Genomic DNA, 23825 nt, shown 5'->3' on the forward strand with positions numbered 1-23825 from the left:
TATGTGGATTATAAGGCACCAATGCGGTTGTTGGTCTTTCCTTCCAATCATGCGCCTACAGCAGTGTTTTGGCAGACTGGACCTATATTTTGGGTCCACTCCCCAGCATCCACTGGACAAATCGTGCAATCCTATCCCACTGCTGTTATATCTCTGTTGTACAAGGCATGTAAGATCAGCCTGAAAATTTTTGGAAAATATCCTGATTTCATCTCCTTCCCCTATGATTCCCAACAGGTGGCATGGTTGCAGAATAATATTGATGATTGGTCTGTCTTTTGTGCCACAGTTTCTTCTCAGTTAATTAATCATTATCCTTCCCATCCCTTAGTACAGTTTTTTAAAAGACATCCGGTTGTTTTTCCAAAAATAATTAGACAACAACCTGTATTAGGAGCCCGTGTGGTTTTTACTGATGGGTCAGCTAAAGGCAAGGCTGCTATAGTTTCTGGACATGAAGAACAGGCTGTTTCCATCTCTCACAAATCAGCTCAAGCTGCTGAAATAGCTGCTGTTCTTTTTGCCCTTCAAATTTATCATAATGAGCCCCTGAATTTATACACAGATAGCTGCTATGTGGCTCATGTTATTTTACCTTTAGAAACCACGGCCTATATAGCCCCGACCTCCTCAGTTTATTTGCTTCTTTTACAATTACAGCAGCAGATTTGGCAGCGCACTTGTCCCTTATTTGTTGGGCATATAAGAGCATATACCTCCTTGCCTGGCCCCCTAAGCGAGGGTAATGCACGGGCAGATGCGCTGACTCAGGTGTTGCACATATCCCTGACCATGGACCCTTATGAACAGGCAGTGCGCCTTCATAAAAGGTTCCATCTCAATGCAGCTTCCCTGAAATTACATGCTAAGGTGACTAGAGAACAAGCCACCCAGATTGTCACCAATTGTGAAGTCTGCGCTCAATATTGTTCTGTCCCATCCCTAGGGGTTAATCCCAGAGGGTTATTGCCCAATCATGTGTGGCAAATGGATGTTACCCATGTCCCTTCCTTTGGAAAACTTCAATATGTGCATGTTTCAGTTGATACCTATTCCCATGTAATACATGCCTCCACCCATTCAGGAGAGAAATTAAAAGATGTTAAAGCCCATTGTTTACAGGCCTTTGCCTATATGGGGGTCCCCAAACAAATTAAGACCAATAATGGACCGGCCTATGTTAGCCAGGGTTTTGAGAAGTTCTGCCAAGATTTTAATATAACTCACAAAACATGCATCCCTTATAATCCTCAGGGTCAAGCCATTGTTGAACGTGCCAACCGCACCCTTAAAGTTTATCTAGAAAAAATAAAGAAGGGGCATGTTGCTGAGCATTGCAGCTCACCCCATTCCCTACTGGCATCTGCCATCTATGTGTTAAATTTTTTAACTGTCACTAATGATATTGCTCCTGCAGAGCGCCATTGGCTTCGCCCTGTTAATGAGAATAAAGGCCAAGTAAAATGGAAAGATCTGGCCACAAATAAATGGAGGGGGCCAGATCCAGTACTAACGTGGGGACGAGGCTCCGTTTGTTTTTCCCCAGGATGAAGAAACAACGAGATGGGTTCCTGAGAGACTTACACGACAAATCTCCTTGGCTCCAACTCAGCATGATCCCACTCCTAATGATGTTCTTGCAGGATAAAGCCCATTGGGAGGAGGAGACCCTGGCAGCAGTGGTGCAACTTCCTGCTATCCTGCCCATGGGAAACGCAGATCTCCAGCTGCTCCCCGATTTACTATCATATATGTGTTACCTGATGTACATGTTTATGTGGCAAGCTATGTAGTCTATCTTAATTGGCTTATAGATGAAAATATTCTTAAATGTGAATTGCTAAGCTAACTCCTTTTGAAAATAATGTATGGATACACAACTAAGCTTTTGGAGAGGCATGTCTGTTTCTGTTTTCTCAGGACCTACAAAGCCTGTTCAGCTGAATAGTTTCAAATGTATTCAAATGGACTTACTACTCAGGACTTCAACAGAGAAGCCTTTCAAGTGCCATGATGTACAACAAACACCTGACGACTTCTGCCTTCTATCAGGAACTACTACATGGACCCCCTATTGCTGCTGTTTCCCCACGGCGCCCCCTTTCAGCGGGAAGTAGTTAAGAACGGATGACGCCGCCACTTTTCCCTAAAAACTTTTGGGGCCCATTTTTCTGTTTGGAAATGTAACAGCCAGATGGGATGATAGGCATTTAGGGTCTCTGGTTCCTGGTAAAACTGTCTTGTATACATGTAACATCTTAGCACTATGAGATTGTTAAATGTTAATGTTTTCAACAATACTTGTACATTGTTAAGACCTGGGTACCCCTCATGTCAGAGAAAGTTGTTCTAATGGCATTAGACTGGCAGCATGGATGTTAAAGGAATGGAACGGAGTTATAGCCTTGGGATTGATGGTCGTGGCCATGATTGCAGTACTGTCTCCTCTTCTCTGCAGCCTACTCAGGCAACAAGCCCGGGAGCAGGTCATCATTTGACAAACCATGATGGCTTTAGCTGTGGAAAACCCTAGCACTCAAGTTTGGTTGAGCAAGTGTTATGGGCAGCCAGAGACGGGTAAGATCTGGCAGAGCTGATGACCAACCTAAGACAGGGATCCCACATGCCCCGGGTGGGGCTCCCCATGACGGGTAAGGCATTAACTGACTGCTGGACAACCTAAGACAGGCGTCCATTAAAAAAGAAAAAAAGGGAGACATGTAGGCCCCGGTCTCCCAAAGGTTAACTCCACAGCTTAGCTTGTTTCTAAGAGGTAACACAGTGGGAAATCTTGGCCTAATGCATTTAGCCCCTGGCTTGACTGCAAGTTCCCTCTTCCTTACTTCCCTTTTGTTAAGATGCCCCAGGGGGCTAAGGTGTTGCTTGACCATTGGGATAATACTGGGAGGGACTAAGCAGACTATAAGATGCAGGCGGACCCCAAATAAAGTTGGCATTCTGTGTACAAGAGTGACCCACTGCGTGTTGTCTTGTGTTGTCTTGTGTGTTGTCTGTTTGTAACCCTAGCCCCTCCGCTCGGCTCGGGGTACGCGGCGATGCGGGCGTTGCCGACAAGTAAGTATAATGGAATATGCATCCCTGCATCCAGACAAAAGATGGATTCCTAATGAAACATGTGTAGACAATGGGATGCTGGACTGTCTGACACTGTCTGTACCAACAATGTCGGGGTACACTTAAATAAGAGACTGATAGAATTATGATTCCTTATGAAGGACTACACTATTGTAATAAAATGGGAAAAATCTGATGTGGGTGGGAGTTTGAGGGGGAATCCCAGCCTACACAAAATTGTACCACATAATTCTAAATTAAAAATAAAAATAATTTTAAAAAACTTAGAAAAAGAGATATTGTAACAGTACTACAAGAGTTTAAGTTAATGCATATACTTTTCGTTTAAAGCCAATGTTTATAGGACCTCAAATTAAATCTAGCAGATTAAATATAAGTGTTAACAGCACTACAAATATCTCTTACTTAAAATGCATAGGATCGGGCCCGGCGGCATGGCCTAGAGGCTAAAGTCCTCGCCTTGAAAGCCCCGGGATCCCATATGGCCGCCGGTTCTAATCCCGGCAGCTCCACTTCCCATCCAGCTCCCTGCTTGTGGCCTGGGAGATCAGTCAAGGATGGCCCAATGCATTGGGACCCTGCACCCAAGTGGGAGACCCGGAAGAGGTTCTTGGTCCCGGCATTGGATTGGCACAGAACCGGCCCGTTGTGGCTCACTTGGGGAGTGAATTGTCGGATGGAGGATCTTCCTCTCTGTCTCTCCTCCTCTCTGTATATCCGGCTTTCCAATAATACTAAAATCTTTAAAAAAATAAAAAATAAAAAAAAATAAAATAAAATGCATAGGATCAGAAACTTCAGCATTTTTAAGATTTCAGAATATTTACAACATCTTTATCAAATGAACATCTCTAATCAGAAAATCTGAAATTCAAAATGCTCCATTCTAAAACTCTGATTTAAGTGCATATGGAATTTCCACTTTCAGATTAGGAATATTGAAACCATACTTCCTAGAATTCTACTTAAAATGAAAGCAAACAGATTATTTCAAAACATTAAACTACAAAGAGAAAGGTAATGGAGACACTTCCCTAAGTTATTCAGTCAAAAAATAGCCCTCCCCCAAAGATGAACTCTGAAGGGCTGAAAAAAGGTCGCTTCAGGTACAACTGAAACAAGAATACTACTGAAAGCAGAAGAAATGTTTGAACAGAATTCAAACAGTTCATGCAGAAAGCATACTACTGAAAACACATTCATGGGTTTAAAAAAACTGTTTTTGCAGGCCTGGAATGAGAGCCTAGTGGATAAATCCTCCACTTGCACATACCGGGATTCCATATGAACACTGGTTTGCATCCCGGCTGCTCCACTTCCCATCCAGCTCCCTGCTCATGGCCTGGGAAAGTAGTAGAGGACGGCCCAAAGCCTTAGGACCCTGCACCAGCATAGGAGACCTGGAGGAAGTTCCTCTGGCTCAGCCCTAGCCTCTTTGGGAGTGAACCAAAAGACAAAAGATCTTTCTCTCTGTATATCTGTCTTTCCAACAAAAATAAATCTTAAAAAAAAAATGTAAAAACTGAAAAGTCTGTGCCAAATAATTTTACCTTTTTAAATTTCATTCTTCAATGTTTATGAAGTAATTTCATATTTTTCCAGACATACTTAGTTTTTCTTTTTATATAGTCATACCATACGCCCTGATATGCAATTTGCCTTAATTCATTTAACAATATACAGATGTTCTACAATTTACGATGGATGGGATTAACTTCCAATAAGCCAAGCCTAAAAAAAAAAAAAAAAAAACCCACAGAACTACCAAGTCAAATGTATGCAATGCACCTGGCCTACTGATCATATAGTTGTTTCCTCCCATGCAGCCGTGGCTCGCTGCTGCTGCTGCTCAGTATTAGCAGAGTATCATACGCATATTACTAACCAAGAAAAAGTAAAATTTCAAACTAGATTTTCCACTCAATGTCTACTGCTTTTGCAGAATGGTAAAGTTGAAAAATTGTTAAATAGAACCATTTTAAGCTGTGGATCAACCACAGTGAAAACACAGAATATAGTTTCATGCCCGCTGTTTTATCTTGCTTTAAATGACTATGCCATAATGTGTGTATCCAATTTCTTCGGCTAATCATTTAGCTGTTATTAACATTACATACAATGCTGCAATGAACATTCCTGAATACAATATATCTTTAATAATTTGGGTAAATATGTACCATAAAACATGCTCAAACATATGAATGTAGAAGGGCCCAGTGTAACAGCCTAGCAGCCAAAGTCTTCACCTTCAATGTGCCAGGATCCCATATGGACACTGGTTTGTATACAGTTGGACCACTTCCCATATAGCTCCCTCCTTGTGGCCTGGGAAAGCAGTAAAAGATGGCCCAAAGCCTTGGGACCCTACAACCACATGGCAGACCACGAGGAGGCTCCTGGCTCCTGGTTTCAGATCAGCTCAGTTCAGCCACTGTGACCACTTGGGAGTGAACCAGCAGAAGGAAAACCTTTCTGTCTCTCCTCTCTCTGTAAATATGACTTTTCAATAAAAATTAATAAATCTTTTAAAAATTCATGGAAAAACACAATTAAAATATAGATTTACTCTGTTGTAATTTTAAGAGTAAGTTTAATACATTTACTTTTCATAAAAACTTTCTGAAGGTCCCTCAAATGCAGAATGCAATTTTCTACACCAAATTAACATATCTTTTGATTCTATTTTCCACATAATTTTCAATTGCTCATATTTCACAAACTTTCTTCTTTATCATTTGTTTCTTCAAAAATAGACATTCTACAAAGTCTACAAAGAAACTGTACAAAGTCTTCACTTGCAATATTTTATCTTGTAGCTTTTGATCATGCTAGGAAAAATTTTATTCAAAATTCATAAAAAGTTAAAAATTATAAAAGTTAGAAAGTGTGGTGCTGGCATTGTGGTATTGTAAGTTAAGCTGCTGCCTACAACTCTGGCAAACCATATGGATGCCAATTCAAGTCCAAACTATTCCACCTACAACCTAGCTTCCTTTTTATGTGCCCACGAAAACAGAAGCAGGTGGCCCAAATATCTGGGCCCCTGCCATTCATGTGGGAAACTGGAAAGAAACTCCTGGATTTAGCTTGGTACAGCTTTGTAAGCTGTGGCCATTTGAGGGGTGAACCAGCAGATGGAAGATCTGTCTCCCCTTCTAACTCTGAATTTTTCGTTAAAACAATAAATATACCTTGAATAAATAAAAGCAGAAATGTTTCCAACACATTTCTATTTGTGTATTTTTAGTTTTATATGGAAAGGCAGAGGCACAATTTTCCTCCTCAGGTCCATTGCCAAATTTTCCTCATGGGTGGAGGGAACCAAGTACTTGAGCCATTACCTGCTACTTACCGGATATATATTAGCAGGAAGCAGGAATGGAAACAAAGAAGCTAGGACTAGACTAGGCACTTCAATATAGGATGCAGGTAATGCAAGGAGTGTCTTAACCACTGGACCAAATGCCCACTCCTGGGGCCAATGCTGTGGTGTAGTGAGTTAAACCGCCACCGTCAATGTTGGCATCCCACATAGGCACCAGTCTGAGTTCCAGCTGCTCTACTTCTGATCCAGCTCCCTACTAATGCCCTGACAAAGCAGCAAAGGATGACACAGTCATGACACTGGTATGACTGTTCCGGCTTCTAACTTCAGCCTGGTCAGCCCTGGCTGTTGCAGCAATTTGGGAAGCAAACAATGGACAAAGACCCCTCTCTTTGCCTCTCTATCCCTCCTTCTCTCTCTAAATGCCCTTCAAATAAATAAATTTAAACAACAAAACTGCTGTCTCCTCCAATGCCATTTTTAGTGTTACTCAATGATGAAATTTATGTATAAATAAGCTTACATCTTACAAAACTATCCTGTTATTCTACCTTAATGAACATTACTTTTACTGGTTGCACAGAGTCAACCTGTATCTAAACATGTCTTATAAAATAGGCAAATCAACTGTACGAACTCTATGGTTTATAATCATAGCTAAGTATCATATTTCAAACCACAGAATAAACCAGTAAGTGAATTTTAAAAGCCAAATTTCCTAAGGTTTAGCATGCTATTTTTTTCCCATAATGTTTTAAACCTAGGTCTAAAACAATAAATGTGAAGGAAAAACTGTTTAACTCTCTTAGTTCATTTTGTGCTGTTTTTATAAGAACGCCTGGATAATTTAGAAGGAAGAGAAATGTATTCTTCACAGTTCTGGAATCTGAAAAGTCCAAGATCCAGGACTCTCCTAGCAAGGGCATTCTTGGCTGTGTCCTCGCAGGGTAAGATGCAGGAGGGCAAGCCAAAACAGCTAGCCTGAGCAAAGTCCCTTTACAAGGACATAATCCTTGTAAAGGAGTAGCCCTCACGGCCTAATCACCCCTTCACACAAATACGCTAGGTAAACTTGAATTTTGGAGGGAATATATTCAAATCACAGCAGTAGCTAATTTAAACATTTTAAAATTTGATATAAACCACAGATATAAACTATAAAAAAAAAAAGACAAAAGTGATATATTAACTAAAGAAGCCGATGGGAATGGAAATTATCCAAGAAAAAGTGATGGGGAAAAATGAGACATAAAGAAATGATACATACACAATATAGTCTTAAAGATTTCATCAAACAATCTTCTAAGGTCACATCGGGATTAATAAGAACTGAGGATTGGCTGTTGAGATATCTGGACTCCAAAAATAGACTAGCCCAAACTACAAAATAAGCTGAGCCAAGTAATCTTCCAGCTTAGTCTCCTCACCTTTAACATTAATGTAAGGGACTAAACAGGCTGTGACTGTCCTAAATCTTAGAATCCTGTTACTTAATATAAAAGAAAAAACAGAAACAGTTTCATTATTAAAGTACCATCTACTTGCTACTCACTACTTTTCTTTGGATTTATATTCCACTGAATTTTTCAGGCATTACATTGTACTAAGTATAAAGGACTAGAATCAAATGCAATTATTCTCAAATAATTTTCAGGCAGAATCTTCATTACAAAACATTTCATCATCTACAATTCCATATCCAGCTCACTGGCAACAGAACAGCACCTCAGAAAAAGAACATTGAACAGTTATGAAAACCCAGACGGTTTTCACTATACAGAAAAACGTAGACATCAATGACAACCTCTAGTGAGCTTTAAGGGCAATCCTTCAAGTCAATAAACACAGTCTTTAGAATAAATGGGTAGCTAAATGACCCTGAACCACAAAACCACATTCTTTCTCTAAAAAAGATACCAGAGAAAACCCTGGCAAAGTAAAATTTCCATTCTAGCTATCACACAGACAGAACCTCAGCAAGGTCCCCTCACAGTAAGTATTTTTCAGGAGTCTAGAACACGTATTTTCAGATCTTAAATTGTCCACAATATATTAAGACAGGAGCAACAGATTGTGAACTTTCTTTCCAAAAATATTTTTATTCCATCCTTTACATTCTATTATAAATTATATTTCCATAAAATGTCCACTGTAATGAAAAATGTAGTTCCCCAAATGATCACTGAAAAATAGCTTCAGAAAAACTTATCTTACCTCTACACTAGGACTAAGGCTGCTTGGCAGAGTTTCTGAAGTCACAGTAGTGCTTGGAAGGCTAGAGATTTCCCAAGTATTCACAGGCTGGATTGGTTCAGACTGCTTGGAACGATCTACACATTTTGGATTATCCAGTAAGGTCACTTCATAAAATTCTTGAATATCTAGAAGTTAAGAAAAGGAAAGAAAGATGCAAAAGTACTTGTATTTTCTAATTAAAGTATACAATGCTAAAATAACAACAAAGAAACAAAACTTTTACTCTAGTAAAGTCCAATCTTCCTATATATTTCATTTCATTATGTCACACTCATATTAGAATCTTAAGCATACAATGTAAATGCTAAATGTTTTTCATACTTTAAACCTCTGGTAATTTGCCTCTACTGTGAACTGCTGAACGTATTATTGCTGCAACACCTTAAATACCTACATACAGGCTCTTAATAGAAGCTGGTGAGCATCATTTGTGTGATTTCTGCAAATGAGTAGTAATTATTGATATTTTATATCTTTACCATTAATACCGAGGCTGGGAATCAAACCCTCAAGTGATCTGAACTGCTCTTTTACCCAAAACAAAACATTAAAAAAAAAAGTTACAATCCAAACCAGAAGGGCTTTTAAATACTGTTTAGTCTGAATATTTAAAAACAAAGACATGACAAAGTCTTAAACCATAAATTTACTTACAATAGCAAAATAATTATTTTAGAAGATCAAATTACTTTGCTATCACTGGAAGAACTTGATATTGTAACACTGCTTACTTATGTTGTTCAGTAGCTCTGAGTGAGTTATATGTTGAGACCATGTTGTTTTTTACTCATCTAATGATATAATTATGAATTTTTTTAAGGGAAGGGAGACTGTTACTTAACCATAAAAGTGGGCATTATCCTGCATAGAATCCTGCACATGAGCTATAAACATTTCCACAGGCTGTCACTTCCTGTTTTTCACTATTCTGAAACCATCAGTAACATAAATAAACTGTTTAGACTATTAGAATTATAAATGTCATTATGAAAACAGTAGAGATAGCAGCCAATGTGCGAGTTTTTTAGGCTATGACTTGTGACACCAACAGCCCATACCTAAGTGTCGTTTTTTCTCCCTGCTGCTGGTTTTGGATATAGCTCTTGCTACGCACCTAGGAAAGCAGCAGAGAACGGCTCACTTGAGCCCCTGACAACCCACACAGAGACCTGGATGGAATTTCAGGCTCTTGGTTTTAGCCTCTACCAGCCAAGCATTATTTCAGATTTAGAGACTGAGCCAACAGGAGGAAGATCTCTTTCCCTCTGCCTTTCAGTAAACAAAATAAATCTCAAAAGAAAAATAAAAAGTGAAAATAAAGCAACTTTTCCCAGTTTTAATAACCAGAATTACAGAACTTCCCAAGTATGCATACTGAGGACAATCAACTCATTTTACATAGTGTTAAGAAAATTAGCAGAGAAAATTCTATGTGAAAGCACTTTATAAACCATGAATCACAACATAAAACTATTCACTTAACCATATGAAGATGATCCAAAATCATAACACCGATCTTAAAAAAATTATTTAGCTCCAATCTAAAGCAATTATTTAGAATCAATCACTAGTACACAGGAAATGCAGAGCACAGAGCAACATGCTCAGAGACCAAAATCCAGATGTGAAACAAATCCAGAAATGGACATTTGAAAACACAAACAGCCTGGTGTCTTCAGAAAGACAATGTTGGGTCCGGCACGATAGCGTAGTGGTTAAAGTCCTAGACTTGAACACATCGGGATCCCATGTGGGCGCTGGCTCTAATTATGGCAGCTCCACTTCCCATCCAGTTCTCTGCTTGTGGCCTGGGAAAGCAGTCCAGGATGGCCTAAATCATTGGGACCCTGCACCCATGTGGGAGACCCGGAAAAAGCTCCTGGCTCCTGGCTTTGGATTGGCTCAGTTCCAGCTATTGTGGCCACTTGGGGAGTGAATCATCGGACGGAAGATCTTCCTCTCTGTCTCTCCTCCTCTCTGGATATCTGCCTTTCCAATAAAAATAAATAAATCTTAAAAAAAAAGACAATGTCACAAAAATGGGAAAGTGTTATTAGAAAGAAAGGAATGCTCCCTACAAAAGAAGTGAAAACTATGAGGGTACTTCAGTAAGTTCCCTGGGAAAAAAACAAAAATTTATTTTTGTGAAAAATGAGTTACAATCTATGCAGAGATCTTCAGAAAGTTCATGGAATTGTGCATTAAAACAAACAAACAAAAAAAAAAGCCCAGCAAAAACTGCATGGATTTCAAATTTGAGAAAGCAGGCTTAAGTAGTTGCATTCCTGGTCTTAGTTTAAATCTTACTTAGGGAAAAACAAATGACCCTGATACATGAAATGGCTTGGAAGAAAGATTTAAATAATCCCGGAGCTCTGTGATTGCAAGGTTCTGAATTCAACCAGAATTCAACATAATCAAAACACTCCCTCAGAACAGTAGTAAGCAAAACCACATTGAAGCAAATAAACAGCTTAATCTAATTCAATTAAAGCTTTAAGTAAAAGGTTAATAAAATTCTCCTCCAATTCCACAAAATCTTAGCCAATAGTGTACTTCACATACTGTTATGTTTTCCCTGATCCAATCTATTCTGAAAAATCATACATACACACAGTGCACACACACATACACACAGAGGCAGAAAATTGACAATAAATCAAAATGTACCATCAACATAACCAAAAAATTAGCCGGAAAAAAAAAAACAAGAAATCAAGATATCTTACCACTATATGTACAAATTCTAAAACTTTACTAAATAAACATGATTTTCAAAATACATAAATTCTAGAGAGTGGGTATTTAGCTTAGCATCTAAGACTTCCCTTGCCCACATCAGAGAACATAAATCTCATTCTGTCTCCAGGTACTGACTGCTAACAGGGACCTTGGAGGGTAGTGGTGATGCCTCAAGTAATCAGGCCCCTGCCACCCAAGTGGAAAACCAAGACTGGCCTACTAGGTTCCATTTTCAGCCTAACCCATTGCTGGCCAGTGCAGGCATTTGAGGTGTAAACCAACAAATGGGAAATGAACCAATCTCTCATTTCCTTTGTGTGTGCATCTGTTACACAAACATTTTAACAGTGAATTCTAACCTTATAAAGTAATTTCATTAATGTAAAGATTCCCCTACAGACCAACATCTCTATTAAACATCATTGCTATTGGGGTGGTATTTTGACACTTGACAGGTAGAGAGGAGGAAGAGAGCTGCTATCCTCAAATACCCTTGACAGATGGGGTTCTGGCGGGATAGGAGCTACACAATCCAGATCTCCCATATGGATGGCAAGGACTCAATCACTTGAGCCATCACCACTGCTTCCCAGGGTCTGCATCAGCAGGAGCTGGAGGAGCTGGAGCCAGGGATTGAACCCCGTTAGTCCAACACAGGTCTTGATGGCTAGGTTAAATGCCTGCCTCCTGAGTTCTTTATTACACTGAGTTCTTTATTACCGCCACCCCTCAAAAAAGAGATAACTAAGAATCTCCTAAGGCTTAAAGATGAGAACAAACAGGCTCTGGATTCAGATTAGCTAAATTCAATTTAGTGTATCTGAGAGTCCCTGGGTAAAACTGGTCATTTCTCAATACTTCAAGTTTTCTCACCTATCAAAAAGTGTAATCAACTCACACGTGAACGTATATCTAACAGAATTATGATGACTAAATAACACTTACACAGAAAGTGATATGTATTCATCATTATACCTTTTACATGCTTTCACACCCATTAGGATAGCTATTGTGAAAGAAAGGGGAGTGGAGGGGAGGGATAGCAAAAGAAGTACTGGGCCTGGCGGTATGGCCTAGAGGCTAAAGTCCTCATCTTGAACATGCCAGGATTCCATATGGGCGCTGGTTCTAATCCCAGCAGCTCCACTTCCCATCCAGCTCCCTACTTGTGGCCTGGGAAAGCAGTCGAGGACGACCCAAGGCTTTGCGATCCTGCATCTGCATGGGAGACCTGGAATCGGCACAGAACTGGCCGCTGCAGCTCACTTGGGGAGTGAATCATCGGATGGAAGATCTTCCTCTCTGTCTCTCCTCCTCTCTGTATATCTGACTTTCTAATAAAAATAAATAAATATTTTAAAAAACAAAAAAAGAAAAGAAAAAGAAGTACTGGGCCTGGTGCCCGGCGTGGCCTAGTGGCTAAAGTCCTCGCCTTGAACGCTCCGGGATCCCATATGGGCGCCGGTTCTAATCCCAGCAGCTCCACTTCCCATCCAGCTCCCTGTCTGTGGCCTGGGAAAGCAGTCAAGGACGGCCCAAAGCGTTGGAACCCTGCACCCGTATGGGAGACCTGGAGGAAGTTCCTGGCTCCTGGCTTCGGATCGGCGCAGCACCGGCCCGCTGCGGCTCACTTGGGGAGTGAATCATTGGACGGAAGATCTTCCTCTCTATCTCTCCTCCTGTATGCATATCTGACTTTGTAATAAAAATAAATAAATCTTAAAAAAAAAAAAAAAGAAAGAAAAAGTAGTACTGTAAGGACGTGGAAAAACCACAACCTTGTACAATACCTCAGCAGTGTTCAACGGTGTAACCACTATGGGGAACAGTACAGTGGTTCTTCAAAATGTAAAGAATGTAACTATCACACAATCCCACAACCTCACTCCTAGGTAGACATCCAAATGAACTGTAAGTGCAGCCACAAAGAAATACTTCCACAGCAGTACTGTTCATACAGTAGCCAAAGGAGGAAATTGCCTAAATACCTATCATGGATAAATTAGCAAAATGTACTATATATATACAACAGTATCCAGCCAATAAAAAAAAGGAAAACCCTATCATACAGTATAAAATGTTTGAACTGTGTAGCCAGTACTGCAGCACAGCTAGCCAAGCCTCAGCCTGTGACACATGAATCACATATGAGTGCTGGTTCAAGTCCCAGAGCTCCACTCCTGTAAAGATCCCTACTAATGATCTGGGAAGGCAGTGAAGGAGAAACCAAGTTTTTGGGCCCCTGCACCCATGTGGGAGAGCTGCAGAAAGCTCCAACCATTACAGCCTTCTAGGGAGTGGACCAACAGATGGAAATTCCCTCTCTTTCTGTCTCCCTTCTCTGTACCTCTACCTTACAAATAAAAATAAATAAATCTTAAAGTATGAACCATGGGGGCTTTATACAAAGTGAAATAATTTAGTCATAAAAACCAAATAATGCATGATTCCACTTCCATGACATATATTATCAGTCAAATTCATAAAAACACAAAGTCGAATGGTAGTTACCAAGTTTTAGGGGTCAGGAGCATGGACAGGGTGGATGAGTGGTATAAATATTTAATGGGAATAGAGTTTTAATTTCATAAATTGAAAATGCTATAAAAATCACTTTATAATAAAAATACAATTAGTATTCCTGAAATGTGTATTTTTCAATGGTTAAGATGATAAGAAAATTATATTTTTGAGAACCAGTATCTACTAATAAGGATAAGGCAATGTCCTTTATTATATTTACAAGACTAGTGAAACTATTAAGAATTAACTGAGTAGCAACAAATGAACTGGGAACTCTTAAGTGGACAGAATTATCACATTATCCATATTCACTAGTAAGTATTTGAAAAACTGAAACTTTTGCATTGGGCGAGGCACAGTAGCCTAGTGGCTAAAGTTCTCGCCTTGCATATGCCAGGATCCCATATGGATGCAGGTTCTAATCCTGGCTGCTCCATTTCCCCATTTCCCACCCAGCTCCCTGCTTGTGCTTTCCCTGGGAAAGCAGTCGAGGACAGCCCAAAGCCTTGGGACCCTGCATCCGCATGGGAGATCCAGAAGAAGCTCCTGGTTCCTGGCTTCAGATTGGCTTAGGTCTGGCCTTTGTGGCCATGTGGGGAGTGAACCATTGGATGGAAGATCTTCGTCTCTGTCTCTCCTCTCTGTAAATCCAATCAAATAAATAAATAAATCTAAGAAAAAAAAAAAAAGCAGCTACATCAACAGGACTGAAAACAGTACCCAAATGGGATGCTGGCATCAGAGGCAATGGCTTAACCCAGTATACTAACACTGGCCCCTAAAACGTCCTTTGGTAAATCACAACTGAACACAAAATGAAAAAACAACAATAACTTAAGTAAGCCTGCTGGATTAGCATTGTGGTAGAACAGGTAAAACCACTGCCAGTGACACCTGAATCCTCTATGGTCACTGAGGTATGTCCTGGTTCCTCCACTTCTGATTCAGCTCCCTACCAGAGGCCCGACAAAAGACAGACCCAGTGTTTGGGTCCCTACGACCCAAATGGGAAAGCCTAGCTCCTACAGCCACCTGAGGAGTAAACCTACGAACAGAAGGTATCAGTCTCTCCCTCTAGCTCTGGCTTTCAAGTAAACAAGTACTGTTTTAAAAGTAAAAATAAGTTCATTATTTACTCTAAAATACACAAATCAAACCACGTATAATGTGTTCTACTCTCATAGCCAGCTGATCTTAAGGTCAGATTTTTCTCCTGTGTGCAAAGAAACTAGATGAGCCCTCTGAAATAACTTCAGGAGCCTAACTGGTATGAAATCTAGCTGTCGGTACTCTTCAGATCTCATACACCTTAGATTTAGGAAAGGCCTGAAACCACTAGGAATTTGACTACCCAGGCTCTGACTGTAATCAAACCATAGCTAGTCTGCATTACATTTTTTCCACTATATAAAGCTGAAACATAGAATCAAGCAAAATTAAATCAGGGAGTAAAAATAAGCGTACCTTATCTCCCATTTATGCAAAAACAATCACCAAACATTGTTGGTAACTAAATTCTAAACAAACATGTGACACAAGAATTTTTTCAAGTTTTAAATTTAGTCAATGGAAAAGAAGCAACTTACAAATAAGACAAAAGCTTTTCTTAATTTTTAACATTTAAGTCAAATTCAAGGATACTATACGAAGTGTCAGTGTCAACACAACAAGTTCCATATTTACTCAAGCAAAGAACATTATCAATCATAAAATGCACCAGGGTCCAACTGACTAATCCTCCACCTCCAATGACCGCATCACATATGGACACTGATTCGCTTTCTGGCAGCTCCACTTCCCTTCCAACTCCCTGCTTGTAGCCTGGGAAAGCAGTCGAGGATGACTCAAAGCCTTGGGACCCTGCACCCATGTGGGAGACTTGGAGGAATTTCCTGGCTCCTGGCTTCAGATCAGCTCAGCTTTGACTGCTGTGGCCACTTGGGGCGTGAACCAATGGATGGTGGAAGATCCTTCTCTTTCCTCCTCTCTGTAATTCTGACTTTCCAACAAAAATAAATAAATCTTTTTAAAAGCACAAAAACACACAATACATCAATTATAACATGACTCTCAAGATCTTCTGAGTAACCAAGGTACCTAAAACCAAATCTATGTACCAAGTACAGAAAGGAGTGGAATAAAATCAGCATTTAACACCAAAACCCAAAGTGCCACACAAACTTTTTTCAATGCATGAAACCAGTGAATAAAAACTTCCAGCTTAGGGCCCAGTGCAGTAGGCTAGTAGCTAAAATCCTCATCTTGCACTTGCCAGGATCCCATAGAGTACCAGTTCTAATTATGGCAGCCCTGCTTCCCATCCAGCTCTCTGCTTGTGGCCTGGGAAAGCAGTTGAGGATGGCCCAAAGCTTTAGAACCCTGCACCTGCGGGGGAGACCTGGAAGAAGCTCCTGGCTCCTGCCATGGGGGTGCAGAGTAGTTCCGGCCATTGCAGTCACCTGGGGAGTGAAACAGCAGAGAGAAGATTTTCCTGTCTCTCCTCTTTCATGTCCGAAGATGCTTCATATCCCAAACAAATAAGTAAAAAAAACTACTTTGGCCTAAACAAATGAATTCTAAACTAAGGAAGTCAAAAACCTAGGTAGCACATGTCTTTCAAATAAACCGCGCAGTCTACACCCATGTCTTCTTTAACTTAATGTCTACAGGTTCTTAAGCAGCCAAGACAGTGCCATCCACCACAAGAAGAAAAAGCTAGGCTAGTATTCTAGGTGCACCCTACGGATACAAATGGATTGGTTTAGCTTAGAGTAATTTATACGCTTAATGCATGATTAAAAAACAATGACTGAGGCACAAAACAAAAATAAAATGTAAGAACTTAAGATTATTCAGACTGGGCCTTTGCGACCTGTACTGGAAACCAGGATGAAGGTCCTGGCTCCTGGTTTCAGCTGGCACAGCCCTGGCCCTTAGCGGCTATCCAGGTAATAAACAAGCAGATGGAAGTACTTGTTCTCTTACACACACTCTCAAACTCCTTCAAATAAATAAATGAATAAATCTTTCAAAAAAAATTGTTCATGGAAAGCAAAGTTTGTGGTGCAAAAGTTTTGAAATCCAGAGATTGTTGCTGTGGTAGAGTGGGTTAAGCTGCTACAGCTTAGGAGGCCAGCATCATAAATGGGCACTGTTTGGAATCTCAGCTGCAGAGGGTCCAAGATATCCATTCTAGCACCCTCCTAATGTGCCTGGGTGCTTCGGCAATAGCGCCCATGTAGGAGACCCAGATGGTCTTTCAGGCTCCTGGCTTGCCTGGGCTGGCCCAGCTCCTCCTAGCCACTGTGGACATCTGAGGAATGCATAAGCAAACAGAAGATCTCTCTGTGTCTCTCTCTGTAACTCTGCCTTTCAAATAAATCCTTATTTTGAAAAAAGTTTTGAGATCCATGCACACATGGAGGTTCAAAAAGCTCATGAAAAACTACACAAAAATAACACAATTTCTTGCACCAAAACTCTTAACAGTTTTTCCCCACAAAATTTCTGAAGCGTATACACACACACACACACACACACACACACACACGTAACTGAGGACATAAAAGTCACACATTTTTCCTAGAATGAGCCTATTAAATAAAACATTCCAAAGTTTAATGTTGTTCTACAGAAACAAATAACTAAAGAATCATCCTTCCTTTTTTGTTCCTTTTCAAGGAATCAAATCTGGTTGTCCATTGGACTTTTTTTTAAAGATTTATTTATTTTTATTACAAAGTCAGATATACAGAGCGGAGGAGAGACAGAGAGGAAGATCTTCCGTCCGATGTTTCACTCCCCAAGTGAGCACAGCAGCCGGTTCTGTGCTGATCTGAAGCCAGGAACCAGGAACCAGGAACCAGGAACCTCTTCTGGGTCTCCCACATGGGTGCAGGGTCCCAAAGCCTTGGGTCGTCCTGGACTGCTTTCCCAGTCCACAAGCAGGGAGCTGGATGGGAAGTGGAGCTGCCGGGATTAGAACTGGCGCCCATATGGGACCCCGGCGCATTCAAGGCGAGGACTTTAGCCGCTAGGCCATGCCGCCGGGCCCGTCCATTTGGACTTCATACCACAGAGCTTAGAAACTGAAATGCATGGGGCTAGCATAGTGGCATAGTAAACTAATCCTCCACTTGGAGCACCAGAATCCCATATGGACAACTGTTCGTGTCCCAGCTTCTCCACTTCTGAGTCAGCTGTTTACATACTAGGAAAGCAGCAGAGGATGGCCCAAAACCTTGGGTCCCTGCACTCACATTGACAGGCTAGGAAGCAAGTATGGGCTCCTAAATTTGGATCACCTCAGCTCTGGCCACTATGGCCATTAGGGAGCAAATCCATGGATAGAAGACCTCTCTTCTCTCCTTTGCTGTCTGTAAAAATCTTCTTTTCAAATAAAAATTAATTCTTTAAAAAACAAGGAAAGAAAGGAAGGAAAAGAAAAGGAAAAGAAAAGAAAGAAAAGGAAAGAAAAAAGAAAAGAAAAGAAGGAAACAAACAATACCTGAACTGCAATGGCAGATGTGTGGTATAGTGACTCAGATACAACTGGGAGGCCATAGCCCTTCATCAGAGTGTCCAGTTTTGCTCCCAATTCCAGCTTCCTGTGGGTGGCCCCTGAGCCATCATCTGTGTCACCCTAATGAGACACCTTGACTGAGCTTCTTTTTCCCATTTTAAGTATTTAGGGAATGAACTAGCAGATGGGAGATAAATTTCTCTTTCTGCCTTCTAAATAAATAAAATGAAAAAATTTCAAAACATAGTTTTGAAATTATTTAAAGGGCCCGGCGGCGTGGCCTAGCGGCTAAAGTCCTCGCTTTGAAAGCCCCGGGATCTCATATGGGCGCTGGTTCTAATCCCGGCAGCTCCACTTCCCATCCAGCTCCCTGCTTGTGGCCTGGGAAAGCAGTTGAGGACGGCCCAATGCATTGGGACACTGCACCCGCGTGGGAGACCCGGAGGAGGTTCCAGGTTCCCGGCATCGGATCGGCGCGCATCGGCCCGTTGCGGCTCACTTGGGGAGTGAAACATCGGACGGAAGATCTTCCTCTCTGTCTCTCCTCCTCTGTGTATATCTGGCTGTAATAAAATGAATAAATCTTTTAAAAAAATTATTTAAAAATTTTCAATGTAAAAAAGTGTACCAAATAAGCAAAAACAGAAAAAAATTAATATGTTTCTGAAGATGGATGATACATGGTGATTCATTATACTGTGCTCTCTATTCCTATACGTATTTTTAAAACGATTTATTTTACTTTCATTCGAAAGGTAGATATACAGAGAGGAGGACAGAGAGGAAGATCTTCCATCCACTGATTCACTCTCCAAGTGGCCTCAACAGTCGGAGCCGAGCTAATCTGAAGCCAGGAATCTGGAGCTTCCTCTTGGTCTCCCACACGGGTGTAGGGTCCCAAGGCTTTGGGCCATCCTCGACTGCTTTCCCAGGCTACAAGCAGGGAGCTGGATGGGAAGCAGGGCCGCCAGGATTAGAACTGGCGCCGATATAGGATCTCAGTGCATGGAAAGAGAGGACTTTAGCCACTAGGCTACTGTGCCAGGCCCTCATATACATATTTTTAAAAATCTTTAAGAACGTTAAAATTTTTAAATTAGTCAGATATATCAAGCAGTATTTGGCAAAAAAAATCTAAATTTTAATAAAAAGTATCAATTTATCAATATGTTATCAGAGTACACAGACTTAAAGGTAGTCTTCAAGTCACACCAACAACTACTCTAACAAAAAATATATAGGATCATACCTGCTTGCAAGTTACAGAAAATAAGTGTAAGCCATAAAGTACATGTCTTCTTATTTAAAGTGTTAGAGTTCATAGCTGGGCCAGGCACAGTGGCCAAGCAGTTGAAGTCCTCACCTTGCACATGCCAGAATCCCATATGGGCGCCAGTTCTAATCCTGGCCACCCCACTTCCCATACAGCTCCTTACTTGTGGCCTGGGAAACCAGTCCAGGACGGCTCAAAGCCCTGAGACCCTGCACCCATGTGGGAGACGTGGAAGAGATTCCAGGTTCCTGGCTTTAGATCAGCACAGCTTTGGCCTTGCGGCTCACTTCGGGAGTGAATCATTGGATGGAACATCTTCCTCTGTCTTTCCTCCTCTCTGTATATCTGATTTTCCAATCAAAACAAAAATAAATCTTTTTTTTTAAAGAGTTAATAGCTGATTTAAAAATTTTGACTATTACGACTGAAATGGACAAACTTTCTAGTTCAGTAATCTGTGAATTTAGGGACACCCCAGGGCACCTTGTTTTACATATCAAGGACTGTATATAAAATATAATATAAAAACTCACCCTTACATTTCATCATTTCCATTCTATAGTTCCTTTAGTACCCAGAAAAGGCTCAATAACTTGTGGAATATTGTTCAACCAAAAGCAGTGTCAGGAACAGAATTAAGGGCTCTTGACAACTTATGCAGTTTTCATTTAAAACAATACCCACTACAAATTCAAGCTAGTTAAGAATAAAACTCTCTCATTTCAATTTTCTTGTATGAAAAATAAGGTTATTAGAAAAGATCACCTCTTCGACCATTCTTCTCATTTAGAATTCTGGTGCCATGAATGTCAAGTTTAAACAGTTTTGTGTTAACACAATGAATATTTTTGAACACGGCAGAATTCTCCAAACATTCTACACATGATCTTAGCCAAAAGGCCAAGAAGTGATCTCTCCAAACATTCTTAAAGGCACCAAAAATCCAATCAAATATGGAAGGAAGCTGTAACAATTCATCAACTACCTTCTAAGTCCTGAAACACTTCTGCAATTTCTCCATCTTGTAGTTAACACAAGAATATGAAACCCTGTTCTCAAAACCACTGAAATAATCCTAAGGTTTTTGGTTATTAGATCAAGTCTGGAAAGGACATTGATCTATGCAGGAAAAACATAACAAAGCCATGAAGATGTTCAAATGACCTCACCTCACAAAAAAATCAAGTAAATCATTCTCTCAGGTTTAAATAATTGAACTCAGAGGTGCATATCCAGCTAACCCGGTCACAGATTTAGTTTTAATTCCTACCTATTAAAGCCTGAAAGAGGTTGCTCTGGAATATGTTAATAACCCGTTCTATGGAACTTCTGAGATGTCTGTCTTCAGTTTGGCTTAGTTTCAAACGATACTCTTCCAAAAGGTGCAATGCTCTCTGGGTATCTGAGAAGGCAAGAGGAGACTGATTAAAAGTGTGTACATACTTAAAAGGACTACATGTCAATACAAATGATCCCACAAGATGTGTAAGCAGTCACCCAACTCCTCCAGCGGAGCCAGGCTGCAGCGTTAAAGGACACCTGCTTTCCAGAAAGGAGCAGAAAACAGCTGGAACACATACTACAGCAGAAAGGGGAAGCAAATGTGCAGTTAGTAACACATGTGTACTGGTCATCTGCCTCAGTAAAAGACCATGATGCGAGTGCCAATAGCACAGCTTCAGGTTATCGGATAGGCAAAACCAGATCACCTACAATGTGTCTTCATAATACAAATCTTCAGTGTTACAAAGTACTATTTCTTATTACCCCCGGAGCAAATAAAAGTGTTTAGTAAGAATGATTAGGTGAAATACTAAAAACCAACTGGAGATTTTAAAAAAAAAAAGACAGGGGTGGGGGAGGGCCTCAGGGCCTCTCCAAACACTATAGTGATGTACAGAAAGTAAGTTTGAACAGGTGTTTCAATTTTCGATCCCCTAAGCAAGAACTCTAGGTACACACTGTCTCATAAAATCGATATAAAACATTAAAAAGTAAACATACAAAAAAAAAAAAACAGCAACCACAAAGTGACATATGAAAAACTTAAAACATCCCCCAAGAGAGTTCTGAAATAAAGTCTCACCTTGCTTCCGGACCGGCATTTTCCTCCACAATCAGGAAGGCAGCACACACCTTTAAAAGCAGTCACCAGGAAGGGGGAAGGGGAAGCAACTGAAACTTAGAATCGTGCAGAAACTAGCATCTCCACTAAATCTCAAACCAAAATACCTTCCAGCCCAATCTCCAAAGCCCATCTTCCAAAGTTTTCCCAAGTGAAAAGACCAGCCTCAAAAGCCAGCAGTGTCAGTTGGGGTAGGGGTGGGCAATCCTGCAAATTAAGAGCAGACCGACTAATAGGATTCCAAATCTTTTACAAAGGCTCCCCCCTCCTCCTCCTGCCTACTCGTGCGGCCGCCTCCCCACCTGCTCGTGGGGCCGTGAGTGAAGGGGCGCTCCGACCGTTGGCCCCTAAGGTGCCAGCGCCGGCATACTGCGATCGGAAAAGGTGACCCAACCCTGCCGAACCCCCTCCCACCACTTGCGCTTGCCTTTCTCTAGCTCGTTTCCTCCGGGCTACTCCAGCGGGGTCCGGACAGGGCAGCGGCCGCTCTCCGCGACGCCCTCGCGCCCCACATGCACACCTCCGCGGGCCCCCCAACACCTGCGGCGCCGCCACCAAAGTTGCAGCGAGCGGAGTGCGCTCGGAGCAGGGGTGCGCTCCGGCCCGAGTCGCAGCGGCTCCCCCGCCCTGCCCAGCTCCACGTACCCCCGCCCCGCCCGAGGCTCGAGGAGCTGAGCTGAGGGGGGTGAGGGGACGGGGGAGGAGCTCCCCTCGGCGGCCGCACCCCCGCTGCCTCCTCCTCCTCCTCGGCAGTCGCGGCCGCCGCGGCTCGCTCACCGGCTCGCCCTCTCGCCTCCTGGCCGCCCCACCCCCGGAACCTCGCCTCCTTCCGCGCCCCTGGTCTCGCTCCCCCCAAACTTTCCGCCAAGATGGCGGCCTCGAAGCTGGCCTGCCGCGCTGCCACGTGACCGCTTTCCCGGCGCTCTCAGCCAATGGGAAGTGAGGAGGCGGCTCGCGCTCAGCCCCGGGATCTCGGCGCAGCTACCTTAGGGTCGAGGAGAGAAGGAGGGCCGGGAGGGAAGCTGGGGAACGTCTTGGGGGGCCCGGAGAGCATTCTGCGTGAGGCTCCTCGCTCAAAGGGGCGGTCGCTGGAACGGCTTTGAGGACAAAGGAGTTGACACCCGGACTCTACAGGTGGTCCGGGGCGCCCTGGAAGAGCCCGCCTTTGCCTCGCCCCAGCCCACTCCAGTGTTCCGCGGCTCTTGGCGAAGCCGCGGCTTGTCGGGCTGGGAAGCATCGGGGTTTTCTGAAAAGACCCGATGGACACTGTTCGTAGACCTCCCTCTCTTGATCGGACTAAACACGTGCTATTCCCAACTCTAAGACCGGGCAGAGCTCCTGACGCCCCCGGGCTGCATTCGACAGCCAAAACCCCACTCGGGGAGAAGCCCACAGTGCCACCCACTTTAGGGGGCGTGTGACGTTGCCGGCACTCGGAAGGGGAAAAGGGAGGGGGCGGTCCGGTGGTGCCTTCTCTGCCACTTTCCACTTTCTACCAATTTTATAAAGTTACTACTACCCCCCCCCATTTGGGGGGACTTGGGATGTTTTTACTAGAGAAGGGCGTGTCGAATTCATATGGGAAATTTGAGGGCTTCAATCGAGGATGTTTAAAGCTGAGGGGATGTATTCCAGGTACTGCCCAGGCCCTGGCGGCCCCTTTAAGAGCTCACCTGTAGCCACTTCCTTGGAAGTTTATACGACTTCAGCTGGTGCGGTAGGAAGCGGTCGCGCACCTCGGAGCGGGTGAAGCGCCAGGGTTCTCCCCGGCCGGGTCTAATCCCGAACAGAAAAATTGACCCCGAGCTAAGTGACAGAAGTGGAACCTCCGAGGCCCTGCTTTCAAAACCAGAAAGCCCTCCCTGCCGTCCCCTAAGAGGGGGAGGGGGTGGGGTCCTCTTTGAGTCGGTCAGCAGCTGCTCAAAGGCTGCTGACCCCTCGGCGTCTCTTCGGAATGCGACTG

The 23825-nt window shown here is 42.3% G+C and overlaps 1 protein-coding gene across 13 annotated transcripts in view; it reads right to left on the reverse strand.

Moving 5' to 3' along the window:
• DLG1 (discs large MAGUK scaffold protein 1) overlaps positions 1-21900 on the reverse strand; it is a 213371-nt gene extending 191471 nt beyond the window's left edge. For all 13 annotated transcript variants that reach the window (XM_004577810.4, XM_058662092.1, XM_004577809.3 and 10 more), the window contains exons 1-3: positions 21824-21900; positions 21008-21139; positions 8636-8802 (exon numbers count right to left, since the gene is read on the reverse strand). In XM_004577810.4, coding sequence (XP_004577867.2) covers positions 8636-8802; positions 21008-21139; positions 21824-21842 — 318 coding nt within the window. In that variant the 5' untranslated portion in view covers positions 21843-21900. The remainder of the gene's footprint in view (positions 1-8635; positions 8803-21007; positions 21140-21823) is intronic.
• Between the last annotated feature and the right edge of the window lie 1925 nt (positions 21901-23825).

The sequence above is a fragment of the Ochotona princeps genome, chromosome 3 (genome assembly GCF_030435755.1).
Source record: "Ochotona princeps isolate mOchPri1 chromosome 3, mOchPri1.hap1, whole genome shotgun sequence".
NCBI classification, from domain to species: Eukaryota; Metazoa; Chordata; class Mammalia; order Lagomorpha; family Ochotonidae; genus Ochotona; species Ochotona princeps.